This window comes from Lasiodiplodia theobromae (assembly GCF_012971845.1).
Source record: "Lasiodiplodia theobromae strain AM2As chromosome Unknown scaffold_47, whole genome shotgun sequence".
Classification (NCBI taxonomy): domain Eukaryota; kingdom Fungi; phylum Ascomycota; class Dothideomycetes; order Botryosphaeriales; family Botryosphaeriaceae; genus Lasiodiplodia; species Lasiodiplodia theobromae.
In genome coordinates this window covers 160,407-173,470 of record NW_023336527.1, presented here as the reverse complement: position 1 = coordinate 173,470, position 13,064 = coordinate 160,407, and the positions used below count along the sequence as shown (strand labels likewise).

Genomic DNA, 13,064 nt, shown 5'->3' with positions numbered 1-13,064 from the left:
ATTATAGTATTGAGCTACTTCTCTACAAAAGCAATGGAAAAAACAATCACTCTTCAAGCTCCCTCACGCGCCGCGGACCGAGAAGTACATCAAGCTGACCGCCACCACCCATACCAAGAAAGCGCAGACGACGGGTAGGATCCTGGTCATAAGCTTGCGGTGAGTGGCGACGAAGTGGACCGCTGCAGCACGGGTTTCGTCGAGGACGAACAAGGTGATGGCGAGGTCGTCTGATGATAGAAAGTCGAAGCTGGCAGTGTTCCTCCTAGCAACAACGGCCTCGGCGCGGCTCTGCTTAATCGCGAGGCGGGTAAGCTTTGCCTTCAGAGCCTCGATTCTAGCGTCCCTATCCTTGAGCTGGGGCGGTGATGTTCTTCTTCGCCTGGCGAGTGTGTTGCGCAGAGCTCGACCTCGGTGTCGCGAAGCCGCGTCCTCAGTCCGTCAGTCTCGCGGTCCGCCTGAAACAAGCCATTCCGCGGCGCCCCGCCAGATCAGCAGCGAGGTTGGCGTTCTTCGCACGCGCGCCTCCTTCAGCTCGGCCCTCGGCCGTCGCTGAGCCGGGGCGTTGGCGCCACGCACTTCGGCCTCCAAGGCTAGGATACGGTTCTGCGAGGCCCATACCTCGGCGCTGAGCGTCGCGTTCGTACTGTACGAGTCGGCCAGCTCGCCCTTAACCTGCTCGAGCTCGTCGTCGACAAGCAGCCCGCTAGCCCGGACGGCGGCGGCGTCGTCGTCCTCCTCGCGCGCCTTCTTCGCCGCCGCCGCCTCTTCCTTGTCCTTGGCCTGCGCGTCCCCCTCGAGCACACGGTCCAGATAAGCCTGGGCGACGACGCGCATCCGCAGCTGTCTGTTGTGCTGCTCCTGGTCATCGTCGACGTTGGCGTTGGCGTTGGCGTTGTCGATGGCGTTGTTGAGCGGCGGCGGCGGCGCGCTGGGGCTTGCAGGGGGGGCTTGAGATCGAGATGCCGAACCGTGGCCCTCCTGTCCGGAAGGGGTGCGAGAGGAGGAGGAAGAAGAAGAAGAAGAAGACATTAGTGCGGTTCGTGTATATGAGGTAGCTTAGAGGTATAGGATAGTGGTGGTTACTGTAGTGGTTGAAGATGTCGAGTAGATGTCGTAGGTGTCGGTGTCGAGGAGAAGGAGCGCAGTCTGGTGGTTCTAATATACATGGTGGGTTCGGTGATTGTTTTTTGAATAGAGGAGTCGTTCTGTTTAATAGTTCGCATAGTGTTATATATAATACTTTGTGTTATTCGGAGGAGTGGGGGAAGCGAATAGAGGAAGGGTGTTAAGGTCAGGTTTAACAACAAACCCCGGTGGGTGTAGATAGGCCGCTGTAGCGTATATTAGTCGGTCTGGTAGTCCCTATGCTCGAGCTAGGCGGTGATGTTGGCGAGCTGGGCAGCAATGTTGGTGTGAAAGTTAACGCTCGCAACCATTCACCCCTGAAGCTCCCTTATCCGCGCGGCCTCCCCAAGTACATGAAGCCTGCTATGATTAATGCGAGAGTAGCGCGAGCAGCGGCGGCCCGGCTCTCGTCAACGGCAGCGGCACGCTCGGCCGCAGCACGTTCAGTAATAGCGCGCTCGGCGGCGGCGATGGAACGGCGGCCAAGTATGATGAGGCGCATCGTATAGATGACGAGCAGGACCCTAGCCCTAAGCTCGCGGTTAGTGGCGGTAGTGTTGGCGAGCTGGGCAGCAATGTTGGTGTGCGCCTCGCGAGCGCTGCCCAGCTCGACCTCGGTGTCGCGAAGCCGAGTCCTCAGACCGTCGTCACTCTCGTCGTTTGCCCGACCAAGCCATGCTGCGGCGGCGCCCGCCTGGTGGCCCTCCGGATCGGCGGCGAGGTTCGCGTTCTTCGCACGCGCCTCCCTCAGCTCGCCCTCAGTGTCGCTGAGCTGGACGGCGAGGCGCTCCCTCTCAGCGTCGGCGGCCCTCACTTCCGTCTCCAAGGCTGCGATGCGGTTCTGCGAGGCCCGCGCCTCGGCGCTGAGCGTCGCGTTGGTCTCGTGCGAGTCGGCCAGCTCGCCCTCGACACGCTCGAGCCTGCCGGCAAGCCTGCCAGCCCGGACGGCGTCCGCCACGTCGCGCGCCTCCTCGCGCGCCGCCGCCCGCAGCTCCGCGATCTCCCGTGCCGCCTCTTCGCAGGCCCGCGCGTTCGCCTCGAGCTGGTGGCTGACGTGCGCCCTGGCGACGCTCAAGTGCAGCTCCCTGTCGTGCTGTCTCCACTGCTCGTCCCTGATGATGGCCTCCTCCTCCTCCTCGCGCGCCTCATCATCATCATCCTTCTCCTTCTCTGCCATCACCACCTCCTCCTCCTCCCCCTCCTTCGTCGCCACCGCCGCGGCCCGCGCGCCGAGAAAGGCCGTCGTCGTCGTCATCTTGCGGTCAAGAAAGGCAGCAACAGCGACCCGCAGGTTCGCGTCGTCGCCGGCCAGCCGCTGCGCCTCGCGCCTGGCTCTGGCGAGCGCGTCTGCGGCTTGCTCCTCGTGCAGGTTGCAGAAGCGCACGCTGTCGGCCTTCCACGCGTGCGCGTCGATGAGGTTGCGGCAGCGCTGGCCGCCGCTGTCCGGGCAGGTGCCGTGGCATCGGTGGCGGTGCTCCTCGTCGTCGACGTTGGTGTTGGCGTTGTTGTCGTTGACGTTGTTGAACGGCAGCGGCGTGCTGGGGCTTGCGGGGGCTTGAGATGGAGATGCCGAGCCGTGGCCCTCCTGTCCGGAAGGGTTGCGACAGGAGGAAGAAGAAGAAGACATTGATGGGGTCCGTGTATATGAGGTAATTTGGAGGTATGGGTAGTGGTGGATAATGTAGTGGTTGAAGATGTCGAGTGGATGTCGAGGAGAAGGAGCACAGTCTGGTGGTGGTTGTATTCAGCCATCTTCCAGTCTTTTATAGACCGGTTGACTGATTGCTAGCATGTTTGCCAGGAATCTACTGGAGTTTGCCGGAAATCTACTGCATTTTGCCGGGAATCTATTGGAAGTTTGCCAGAAATCTACGGGAATTTTGCTTGTGCCCGCGGCTGGATTGTCCAACATCACTATTGAGATCTTGAGGCCAAAAATCGGGCACATCTCTATCAAGAACCCCTCAAGAACCGCTGCACCCGTCCGACAAGACTAAGAGATCCGCTTACATCCGCCCACCAAACGTGACAAAAGCTATGGCGCAGCATTTCGCCTTCTGTTCGTAGAAATCCCGAGCCTCGCTTTCCTCCACCTGCCGCACCACAGCCTCCCTCAGCGTGAAGTGCATGTCCCTCAACGGCTCAGCCAGCAGCGTCACGGCATTGCGGTTGATGCGCTTCTCGAGCCAGCTGTGGAAGTGTTTCGCATCAAGCCGAAGGTTGGACGTGCGTAAGCCAGGAACGACCAGCCTTTGGGACACCTTCTCCAAAAACTCGAGCTGCATCTCCGCCTTGGTGCTATCGAAGAGGCTGACCAGGTTCTTGCGTGCATAGGAGCCCAAGTTGAGGAGCTCATCGCGGTGCATGTCGTGCGCGCTCGAATCGTAGTCCCACATCTTCAAGATCCACTCTTGCAGCTCTAGAAAGAGGCAGGGTTCCTGAAGTAAGGCGCAGTTGATGGGCTTCGAGGCGCTAGCCGCGTCCCCGCGGCGGATCAAGGACAATCTCATGGCCTCCTCTACTTCTGTTGCCTGCAAAGCCCACGGATGTGGTGACGGATGACTGTCTCCGAAATGCGTCGACTTTTGGCTGGAATCCGCCTCGGTGGGCGTGCCTGGGATTACGTCTTGGAACGAGTTTCCGTCATCGGCCAAGGCTTCAGTTGCCTTGCGTTTCTGGGGACGACAGATAGCACCGGTGTCCTTGAACAGCTTGGTTTCATCGAAAGGCTGTGATGTTCCCCAGGTAATCTCATCCGGTGAGGGCATGCGGTCGACGGGAGGGGGTGCAGCTTCATGGTAAGGTGGGGGTTGATCAAGGCACGGATTCCAACCTGGGGGTTGTCTGGCGTCGTCATCGCAGGGGTATTGGGCCCAGTCATTTTTCACTCCACGGCAGCCTTCGTACATGTGGTCTAAATCAAGCTCGGGTGTGATGAATTGCTGGGTTTCGATTGTGCGGAAGTTAGTGATGGCTGACACATCGGAGAGGTAGAGGTCCATGTGGGTGCTGGCTGACAAGTTCCGCCAATGCAAAAGCAGCTGCTGTTGTAAGCCGTCTAGGGGCGTGTGCGGTCCCGTTGGAAACGAAGGCATGACGGCGTAGGCGGGGCATCCAAGCGTCATTGTCACTTGAAGAAGCTTACTGTCGAGATCAAGGCCATTTCTCCTCAGCTGATCGGGGCGAAGTCGTGCAACATGGCGGGCAGATAGGACTTCGGGCTTGATCTGCAGGTCGTCAACGGGTATGACTAGGTAGATGGATCTTACATTCTTCCAGGTACGGCGCTTGAGAGGTAGGTGGAGACAGATCAAGAGTCTCTGCCCGGATTGAACGTCGCGGTGGATTGACAGGGTGACTTTGGCTTTCGCACTTTCTTCAGCATCAGTCAACCGCCCGATGGTTTGATATTCCCCAAAACTTGAATATCCAACAAGAGTAGGCTGCGCCAGAATCTGTTCCAGTGTCCCTCCCACAATTTTCGGCAAATGATCAGGCATTTCGTTGATGGTCGTTCGGGTTCGGACAAGGGTGGGTCGACATGGAATTTACACGCTGCTAGGCCCGCTACCGGAAACGCGAAGAGCCCACACAGCAGCCACTTGAGTGACTACGCGGACTTTCACGCCCTCGCGTCGTTGCGAAGTTCCGACACACCAGCGGGTCCGCGTTCACGAAGCCGAGCAGGCAAACGCGAAGAGCGGGCACAACGCTGCGATCAGAGTTCACAGACGAGGCGAGCCGGGCGGCGACCTAGGCGAGCGTTGGGGCGGGCTGCAAGGCCCGCTACCGGAAACGCGAAGAGCCCACAGAGCAGACTTTCACGCCCTCAAGTCGTTGCGAAGTTCCGACACACCAGCGGGTCCGCGTTCACGAAGCCGAGCAGGCAAACGCGAAGAGCGGGCACAACGCTGTGATCAGAGTTCACAACCAACGTGAGCCGGGCGGCGACCTTTCGAACCGGGGGCGGGATGTTGGGAGCAGGACTGCGGCGATGGGGGAGGAGGAGTTGGGCGGCGATGGGGAGGCGTTAGGCGGTGGCGGAGGTGTTGCAGAGTGATGAGGGAGGGCGTGCGCCCGGCGCTTGAAGTTCGGAAACTCGGCCAGAGCCTTGGCACGTCACGTGCGGCGGATTTTGTTTTGGCCGAGTCGGTGATTGTTCGCTCCGGCACGCGAAAATATTGACGTCATCAAGGTGACTCAGGCTGCGCAAAACATCTGCCACGTCTTGAGTCATGCATTTCTCTCCTCATTCCGGTCCAGTGTACCCGAAGAAACATGGCAACGCTGCTCCTGCTAGCCGACGATGCGCGCGGTCGGCCACAGGCAGCTTAGCCGCTGCCACTCGCAAACGGAGATCATGCGCCATTGTTGTTTGCGACTTATCCGAACCACTCTTGTTCGTTTGCCCGCTTATAGTCGGAACATCTATCATTGTCTACCGACAAACCACACCTGAAATCAGACCATGGACGATATGAACGACATTATCGACGAGATACTCGTGCACACCTCGGCCAACGACGCAGATCGTATCCGCCAGCTATTCGCCGATACACTGCCGGATACAGCCCCGAGGGCCAGCGTAATATAACCAGGATGCTAGCCACCGTCAGGCCGGACCTACGAATCCACGTCTTGGAGTTGGCTGTCCGCCATCGCCGCAGCCGCCGCCGCCGGCCGTCATCCTACCCGCTGTGGCCGCTGTGGCTCTTGGCGCTTGTCTTTTCGATTGGATTTGACTACAGCGCGGTTTCTGCGCTTCGCGATCTGGGTATATGGGCGCTTGCAGGCCTGTTCAAGAGGACGCCGGAACTATCATACACGCCGCCCGTCTATACGCCTGGCTCGGTCTACAACGGGGTGATACGACTAGGCGAGGAGGCGGAAGCAGCAAAAATGGCCCCATCTAGCAAGCCATTCGAGTTCACGCGGCTGTGGAACCAGGTCTACGAGCTGGATTGGCGAATCCGGAACCTGCATCTCGAGCTCGGGGAATTGTGGGAGTGGGAAATGCCGAACGCCACGGTGCAGGCACACCAGGAGGACCTGAATGTGCTGGCAGTTGACTTCATGAGAAGCGTGGGCGAGCCTATGGGCTTCCTCGACCTCAGAATAACGGGCTTTCTGGAGAGCTCGTCGCAGCGTATCAACGACACGTGCATCTGGGCGGCCGAGTCGCTCAAGATGCCACCCGATGACTTCGTTGCACTCTCGAAGCCCCGGCAGCCTGAGCCAGTCCTACCCCAATGGCTGGCGCGCTGGCTTGTCCCCTCCGCCGTCGACTCCACCATTGAGCGGGAACGGATGTTATGGGACAAAATCTGCTTGTTGCAAGGGTACCTGCTACGCCTCGACCAAAGGCTACTCAGGGACATCGATGGGGTCCGGGAGAAGCTGGACGCCTACGATCGTCGCCTCAACCCGCGCACCGCCTTTCTGCTTGAAGAGGTGAAAGCACGGTACAAGGAGAACGATACCACGGTCGCCCAAATAGCCGCCTACGACGAGCAGGTGAAGCAGTGGGCCGAGTCAACGATGTCGACGTGGCGTAATAGCTCGTGGGCGCTCCGCCGGTTCACTGGCTACCTGCTGGGCGGCAAGCACCCACCGTCGTGGCCGCACTGGGAACTGCATCAGACAGCCGGTCAGCTCGACAGACTCGAAAGCATGAGGGGCCGCCTCGACCTGATCCGCGCCTATTCCTCCTCGCTGCACCGCTTCGTCTCGAGTGCCGCTCTTCGGATCCGCGCTCTCGAAGTTAACCGCGCCGAGCGGCATCTCGACGAGTCGCCCTGGACCTGTAGCGCGCTGCCGCACATCGCCTCCAGCCCTAGCAACCATAGCAAGCCACACGCCGAGGCATCCGCTTACGGGATGCTTTTGTTTCTACAACGCACCGCTTGGGACTTCTCCGAGCAGATGCGCCAATGGGATAGGGCCGATTTCAAAGACATCGGAGTGACGTCTTGTCGGTGAAACTGACCACGTAGTCGGAGTCAACGCAACGTTGGACGTGGCCTCTAGCTCGATTTCTCGGCCTGCCAGCTCACTCTTCTCATATCGAGCAAACCTCACTCAGCAGCGGCAACGATGCGCGCGGCCGGTTCCAGGCAGGTCACCGCTACTGCCATTTCCCCCTGTCTCTGATGTCGGAGCACATCACCTTAGGTGGCTTGCCTGAGCTGAGCCAAGACACATTTTGTCACTCATCCGAAACCCTCCTATTCAACACACTCACTGGCTGCGAAGTGGCTCATGCTGCCATTCTTTGTTCGTTTTCGCACATATAATCAGAATATCTCGCAGACTCTACCTGAATATCTACCAGCAAACCCCTCTGATTTTACCTGAATATCTACCGGCAAACCCAACAGACCATACCTAAAAACAGACCATACACGAACCCCATCGACAAAATGCAACACTCAGCCGCCGACGCGGATCCCAGGCAGCAATTGCTGGCCAAGCTGGTGGAAGTCGCCGAAGTTCTACGCGGCTTTATCAGAACGAAGATCCACGCAGAGAGGAGGAAGAACAGCCACTGCTGGTGGCATTACCCGCTGTGGATCATGGCATCTGGCGTTGGGGTTGGGTTTGGCTGCAGCGCGTTTTCTGCGCTTTACGCGGCGCCGGGGGCCCGCGAGATCCTGCCGGGCTTGTGCAGGGCCATGTGCGGACTCGACTCCTCCGCGGAAGCTCCCATCATCAGCCAGTCAAGCACTCCACCGGCTGGCGAATCCTCTCAACGCTGGAGGGTACCGCAACCCGACTTCTTTATGCCCATGCTCCAGTGGCTGGGCCCCTTGCTCGACCCCGACCCCGACTACGAAACCACCATGGAGATGGATGAGATGCTCTGGGAGGACATGAAAAGCCTGCATCTATACACGATGCTCCTCGAAGAGAAGCTGATCGAACGCGTCCGGTTCGCCAGGCCTAAAAAGGGCCCAATCGATTGGTTTGGCAACGAGGAGGGGAGCCCCATACTCGAAAGGATGGATCTACACCGAAAGAAGATAGAGGAACATCGAGAGAAGATACAACAAGTGCACGATTCGAACATGAAGAAGATGGGCGTGGACATCCAACAGATGATACAGGAGATGGACGACCACCTGCGAGAAATTGAAGAAAGCCGAAATCAAAAGGCAGGAGTCTAATACGAAAGTAGAAATGAGCTAGGACTTTGTAGCCATCAGAATTACCTCACACCCTCCCTCTGTACGAACTCCTGCTTATGCAATAGTGAGCCATGTTTGTTGTTTTCATCATCAGGTTGCCCGACACAGATGTAATGAGCGGCAAAGGATCATAGGAGAGATAACGCTCTTCTTGCTGGCGGCAATTGACGACACACCGGATACCGCATACGACCCTTGGTGGTGGACGAGAAGGTGCGTTTACTCCCTGATGGAATATCATTCTCATTGACCCGCCCTTTGGCTATTCATGTCGGTTGTGAGTGGGAAAACTGTGTGTGCGGGTTGCACTGATGCCATTTACCACGACTTCCTGCAGCTTCGATCCTGCGAGGCAAATGTGGGAACAGAGCTTGCTCGTCTTGACGTTTCTGTCGGAATTCTCTCGTCCGGGTATGCTTTTTCTCTTCAGTCTTGAGTATGTTGAAGCGGGATGCAGCATGCGACCTTTTGCTTTGCCCGGATGCATGCATATTCGCGCTGCACCTCCACCTCATGCAATCCGTTTGACCTTCCCAATCTCCCTTCCAAACACCTGTCAAGACAAGCGCAGTGTAAGGTCCTCGAGAAACAGATGACCCTGGACAGCAGGTAGTGTATCCCAGCCTGCCGTCTCACAGCACAGAGATCACCAGACATCAAGACTTTGAGGTCCCGTTTCCGCCTTACAGCCTTGGCCGAACGGACAGATTGCCGTCTCAAAGCCGGTAGGACCGAGACGGAGAGCCCACGACTACTGCCCGGCTCCTAACCCGATGACTTCCAGCACCCGCCGACAGCAGACGGCCACCCTCCTCTTGAGGTTTCCCCTCCTTCGGCCATGGCGAGCCTCGTTGACTCGCTCGGCAGCCTTGATCGGACGCAGCTCTGCGCCGTACAAGAAGCAGCGTTCGGTCTTGTAAAGGCATAATCCCGGCCAACCTCACCCGAAGACAGTCCAGTCTTCGATCCAGTACCTCGGCCGAAGGAGAAGGAATAAGGAGAAGAGCACGTCATCCGGGCTTCTCCCCCCGCCATGTACCATGAGGATGAAGCGCAGCTCACAGCAGCCCAGTATTGCTCCAGCACGATGCGTAGCCCTTACCCAAAGCAACGGGCCCTAATCGCACAAGCCCGAACCGGACAGCGACCGCTACTGACAGCATCTGCAGCAGTCCTGCCATCATTCGGCAACTGTCCAGGAAAAGCCCGGCGACGAAGCGTGCAGCAGCAACAGCATCATCATCATCTCATCTCATCCGCCGACACTGCCTGCGATCCACCGCATTGATCCGATATTCCATCTTCCGGCTTCCCAGTTTGCTGCTGCTGCTGCACCCTCCCACCGCCGTATCGTCTGCATCCGTTGCTCCTCCTCAAAGGTAATCATCTTCGTTCCCGCACCAACCGGCACCACACCCTTCTCACCCGCCTCCTCCTCCTCCTCGACCATCACCACCACCATTGCCTTCCCCCGCGCCCCATACCTAGCACCCCACCCAGCAGGAGGACTACGACTGAAGCCGTCGTCGCCGCCATCAACTCGTATTTTCCTCTCTCTTCCTCCTCCTCCTCCTCCTCCTCTTTTACTAACCGCTCGCGCCGGAAGGACGCGATCACCTCCAAATCACCACCACCACCACCACCACTCCCCAGGGCCGGCCCGCTGACGACGCAAGAACAAGGAAGAGGAAGAATGGGAGCAGTGGCGGCGCCCGCTAGTAGTGCGGCACTGATGGCCGGCGCCGGCGAGCGAGCAGCAGCATCCTGGCGCGGCAGCGGGGGCCGGGAGAAAGGGTGAGGACGACGCCGAGAGTCTTGGTGGTGAGGTACAGACGATGAAGGCTTGGCAGGTGTGGCTCTCCTCTCAGCAGCAGTCGTCGTGGCTTTTAGGTGGAACCTCAGCTGCGGAGGAGAATGGATCGGGTCAGGCGGCTTCAAGTCGAGGCAGAAACCGGCGGAGCAGCGGCGCGAGCGAATGGAGGGTGGCGGCGGGCCGTGCAAATGATGGCAGTGGTGGTGGTGGTGGTGGTGGTGGTGGCGGTCTTGAGGAACCGCAGCCGCAGCCACCGCAGATATCAGAAACGGGTCAGGCGGTTTCAGGCTGAGGCGCAGAAGCCACCGCGGAACCCAGCGAATGGCGGGCGGCCGTGCACAACAAGGCTAGATCATGGGAAAGTAGAACAACGCTATTTGAGGACTCTTAGTCAAGCATCTGCCATTATTTAACTTCAGCGCTCACTGAAGCTAAAGGCCGAAGTCTTTGGTTGTTGCTACCCCAGAATTGACAACGTACATGCCTTCACCAGCCTAATCTTCATCATTGCCCTTCCTCTTTCAGAGGCAGCATGCGGCCGCACACCGAAATCATCGCCGATCCACCAATCACCTTTCCACAACCACAACGGTGCTTAAGCGCCAGGATCCAAGCTGCTGTTGCATACGGCCATCATGGGTAGTGGGGTCGGCGCAAGCAGACGAAGCAGTAGGCCTTCGAGTTCAACAGTATCTGCAGGCGGACCCGGTTGGGATGTCCTGAACGTACCACTGTAAGACCGATCATAACGTATGCGGTGGATAGCGTAAGAGCATTAAGCAAGATGCCTTGGAGTTGAAGCTATACTCCAAGAATACTACTTTGCATGTTCCATGATATGGGGACCAACTTGTGGAGAATTGCGTGGACCAATACGGTACAGATCTTTCAAGGTTTCGTGAAAAACTGGGCAGCTGTTCGTAAAAGCTGTCTATAAGATGTATATTCGCTTTTTGGATGAAGTCAATTTCGGGCACATCATTTTGCCGGCGTCTTTTTGAGGGTGTGATCGCGTCGACGATCGTCTTGACTATGATGCGCGTTACAGTCGCTCCAAGGTTCGCAATACTCTGCGGCTCGCACGGCGCATCCTCACCAAAATGTTCACTTTGAATTCGTCGGGGAGTACTTTCGTCTTTGCTGTTCCCTTGAAAATTACCCGGCGAACCCAAATTGAATTTGGTGAGGATGCACACCGCAGAGTATTGCTGAACCTTGGAGCGACTGTAATCACACAACTAGCATTGGGTAACCAACGCGAGCAGAGCCCGAATGACCCGCCAAGGCAGATTTCAGGGACATCTGCGACAAGCTGAAGAAGGGCAAGGTCAAATGATAGCGGCCTGTACCAACGCCGAAATGCAAGAAGGTGAAATTAGCTAGTGCTTTGTAGCCATCAGAATCACATGGGCATCTCAGTCTTCCTCTGTATGAACGAACCTCTGCTTGGTCATACCAGTCTGCATGTTTGTCATTCTCGTCAGTCGTTCAATCAAACAAATGTTATTCTAGCCTATAGACCCGGTAGCACTTGCGAACAGAGTTGGCGAGGGCTGCGTGCCCGATCTAAACGCCCTTTTGCTCTCCAGAGAATTCACTTGCATACAAGCCTGTACGTGACGGAGGAGCTTTCGATCACACACGTTGGGATTCGTCTTCCGGAATGCTCGGAGTCGGCTGTGGTTCGTCCCGAAAGCGAAGCTGTACGGAGCGTCCTCGTTTCTCGAGTTTGCGAATCAAAGACTTGATCGCATCGTGATACGACGGGCCTGCGGATTGCTGTATCAAGACGGCTCTCAGAAGTGAATAAATCGCATAGTAATTATATTCAATCTATCTACCAGTCTTTGACAGACCAACTGGCTGATTGCTGGCTTGTTTGCTTGGAATCTGCTAGAAATTGCCTGTTCCCGGCTTGGTTTTCCATCCTCAGGCTACAATCTCCCATGACAGTCGCCTGGCGGTGGGGAGGGCCATTTATACCGAACGGGACGTGACCAAAGCCAGTTGAATTAGCACATACCACGGCAGCGATATTGTCGACTAAGACGTCGAGAAATAGGTAGATCCTGCCGTCTAGGCCGCGACGGAATTTTGAGACTAAAGGGAAAATTTCGCTTGCCCTTTTAAAAAGCGCCTCGTGAGAAATATCCAGAGATCCCTTGATGCAAATCGTAACGCTGTTTGGCGTTGCCATTCTCCGTCCCTCAATCAGCTGGTAAACTCAGGCATCTTCTGCTAGAATAAAAATAGTCTCAGTATCACGCTTTCCGTGGATTGTGCGGTGAAAGAACATAAGTGAAAAAAAAAAAAACCTTCTGTCAAACCGGAGTCAGTTGTGATGGTCTTAAAATGAATCCAGAAATAACCAATAAGTTGGAATAGCTTAGATGTAGTGCTCATCAGAGGTATCCCGCAAGGGTTAGACACATCCACGTTTATCGTTACGGGTGCGACGTTAACAAAGCAACCATATGTTGCTCCATTCCCGGTAAGCAGAATTCCTAGATACGATGTAGTACCAATAGCTAAGAAACCAATCATCCTATCATCGGGTGTAAAAGTCAAGTCCGTAAGAGATAATTGCAGAGTTAGAATGATAGAAGGTAGTCAGATTCGTGGTTTGTTGGGTTAGATGCCATGCGGTGTAAGATGGTAAAGCGAAAGCTCTACCGGCCTATTAATACTCATATCTCAGTACTTCACGAATCTTAATCAACATAGAAAAGCGTTCCCAACTTATCAAACTACCAACCGGTATCAATTTCGGAGCTCATAGTCTTAAATATTGACATAAAAGTAATAATAACCCGAAAGAATGCGTTATAGGCCGTCGCCAGTTTCAGAAAAAAGCCACTAATACGCAATTATAGTGAAAACGAGAAGACGAACAGGAGAAAATAAAAATCGGGAGGCTCAATTTAACTTAAGACATTTAA

At 56.4% G+C, this 13,064-nt stretch overlaps 5 protein-coding genes across 5 annotated transcripts; 2 read left to right on the top strand and 3 right to left on the bottom strand.

The window, feature by feature from the left end:
* Positions 1-63: 63 nt before the first annotated feature.
* LTHEOB_11343 (uncharacterized protein) lies at positions 64-1,032 on the bottom strand (the record flags this gene model as incomplete). Its single annotated transcript, XM_035508089.1, has 2 exons — positions 64-357; positions 466-1,032. The coding sequence occupies 2 exons, from the start codon at positions 1,030-1,032 to the stop codon at positions 64-66; spliced, it is 861 nt and encodes a 286-aa protein (XP_035366560.1).
* Positions 1,033-1,456: 424 nt separating this feature from the next.
* LTHEOB_11342 (uncharacterized protein) lies at positions 1,457-2,755 on the bottom strand (the record flags this gene model as incomplete). The annotated part of the gene is made up of 1 exon (XM_035508088.1): positions 1,457-2,755. The coding sequence occupies one exon, from the start codon at positions 2,753-2,755 to the stop codon at positions 1,457-1,459; it is 1,299 nt and encodes a 432-aa protein (XP_035366559.1).
* A 379-nt stretch (positions 2,756-3,134) lies between these two features.
* LTHEOB_11341 (Cytochrome p450) lies at positions 3,135-4,628 on the bottom strand (the record flags this gene model as incomplete). The annotated part of the gene is made up of 1 exon (XM_035508087.1): positions 3,135-4,628. One exon carries the CDS (start codon positions 4,626-4,628, stop codon positions 3,135-3,137), a length of 1,494 nt encoding a protein of 497 aa, XP_035366558.1.
* A 1,099-nt stretch (positions 4,629-5,727) lies between these two features.
* Positions 5,728-7,107, top strand: LTHEOB_11340 (putative Coatomer subunit alpha; the record flags this gene model as incomplete). Its single annotated transcript, XM_035508086.1, has 1 exon — positions 5,728-7,107. One exon carries the CDS (start codon positions 5,728-5,730, stop codon positions 7,105-7,107), a length of 1,380 nt encoding a protein of 459 aa, XP_035366557.1.
* A 440-nt stretch (positions 7,108-7,547) lies between these two features.
* Positions 7,548-8,291, top strand: LTHEOB_11339 (IQ calmodulin-binding motif protein; the record flags this gene model as incomplete). Its single annotated transcript, XM_035508084.1, has 1 exon — positions 7,548-8,291. The coding sequence occupies one exon, from the start codon at positions 7,548-7,550 to the stop codon at positions 8,289-8,291; it is 744 nt and encodes a 247-aa protein (XP_035366556.1).
* Between the last annotated feature and the right edge of the window lie 4,773 nt (positions 8,292-13,064).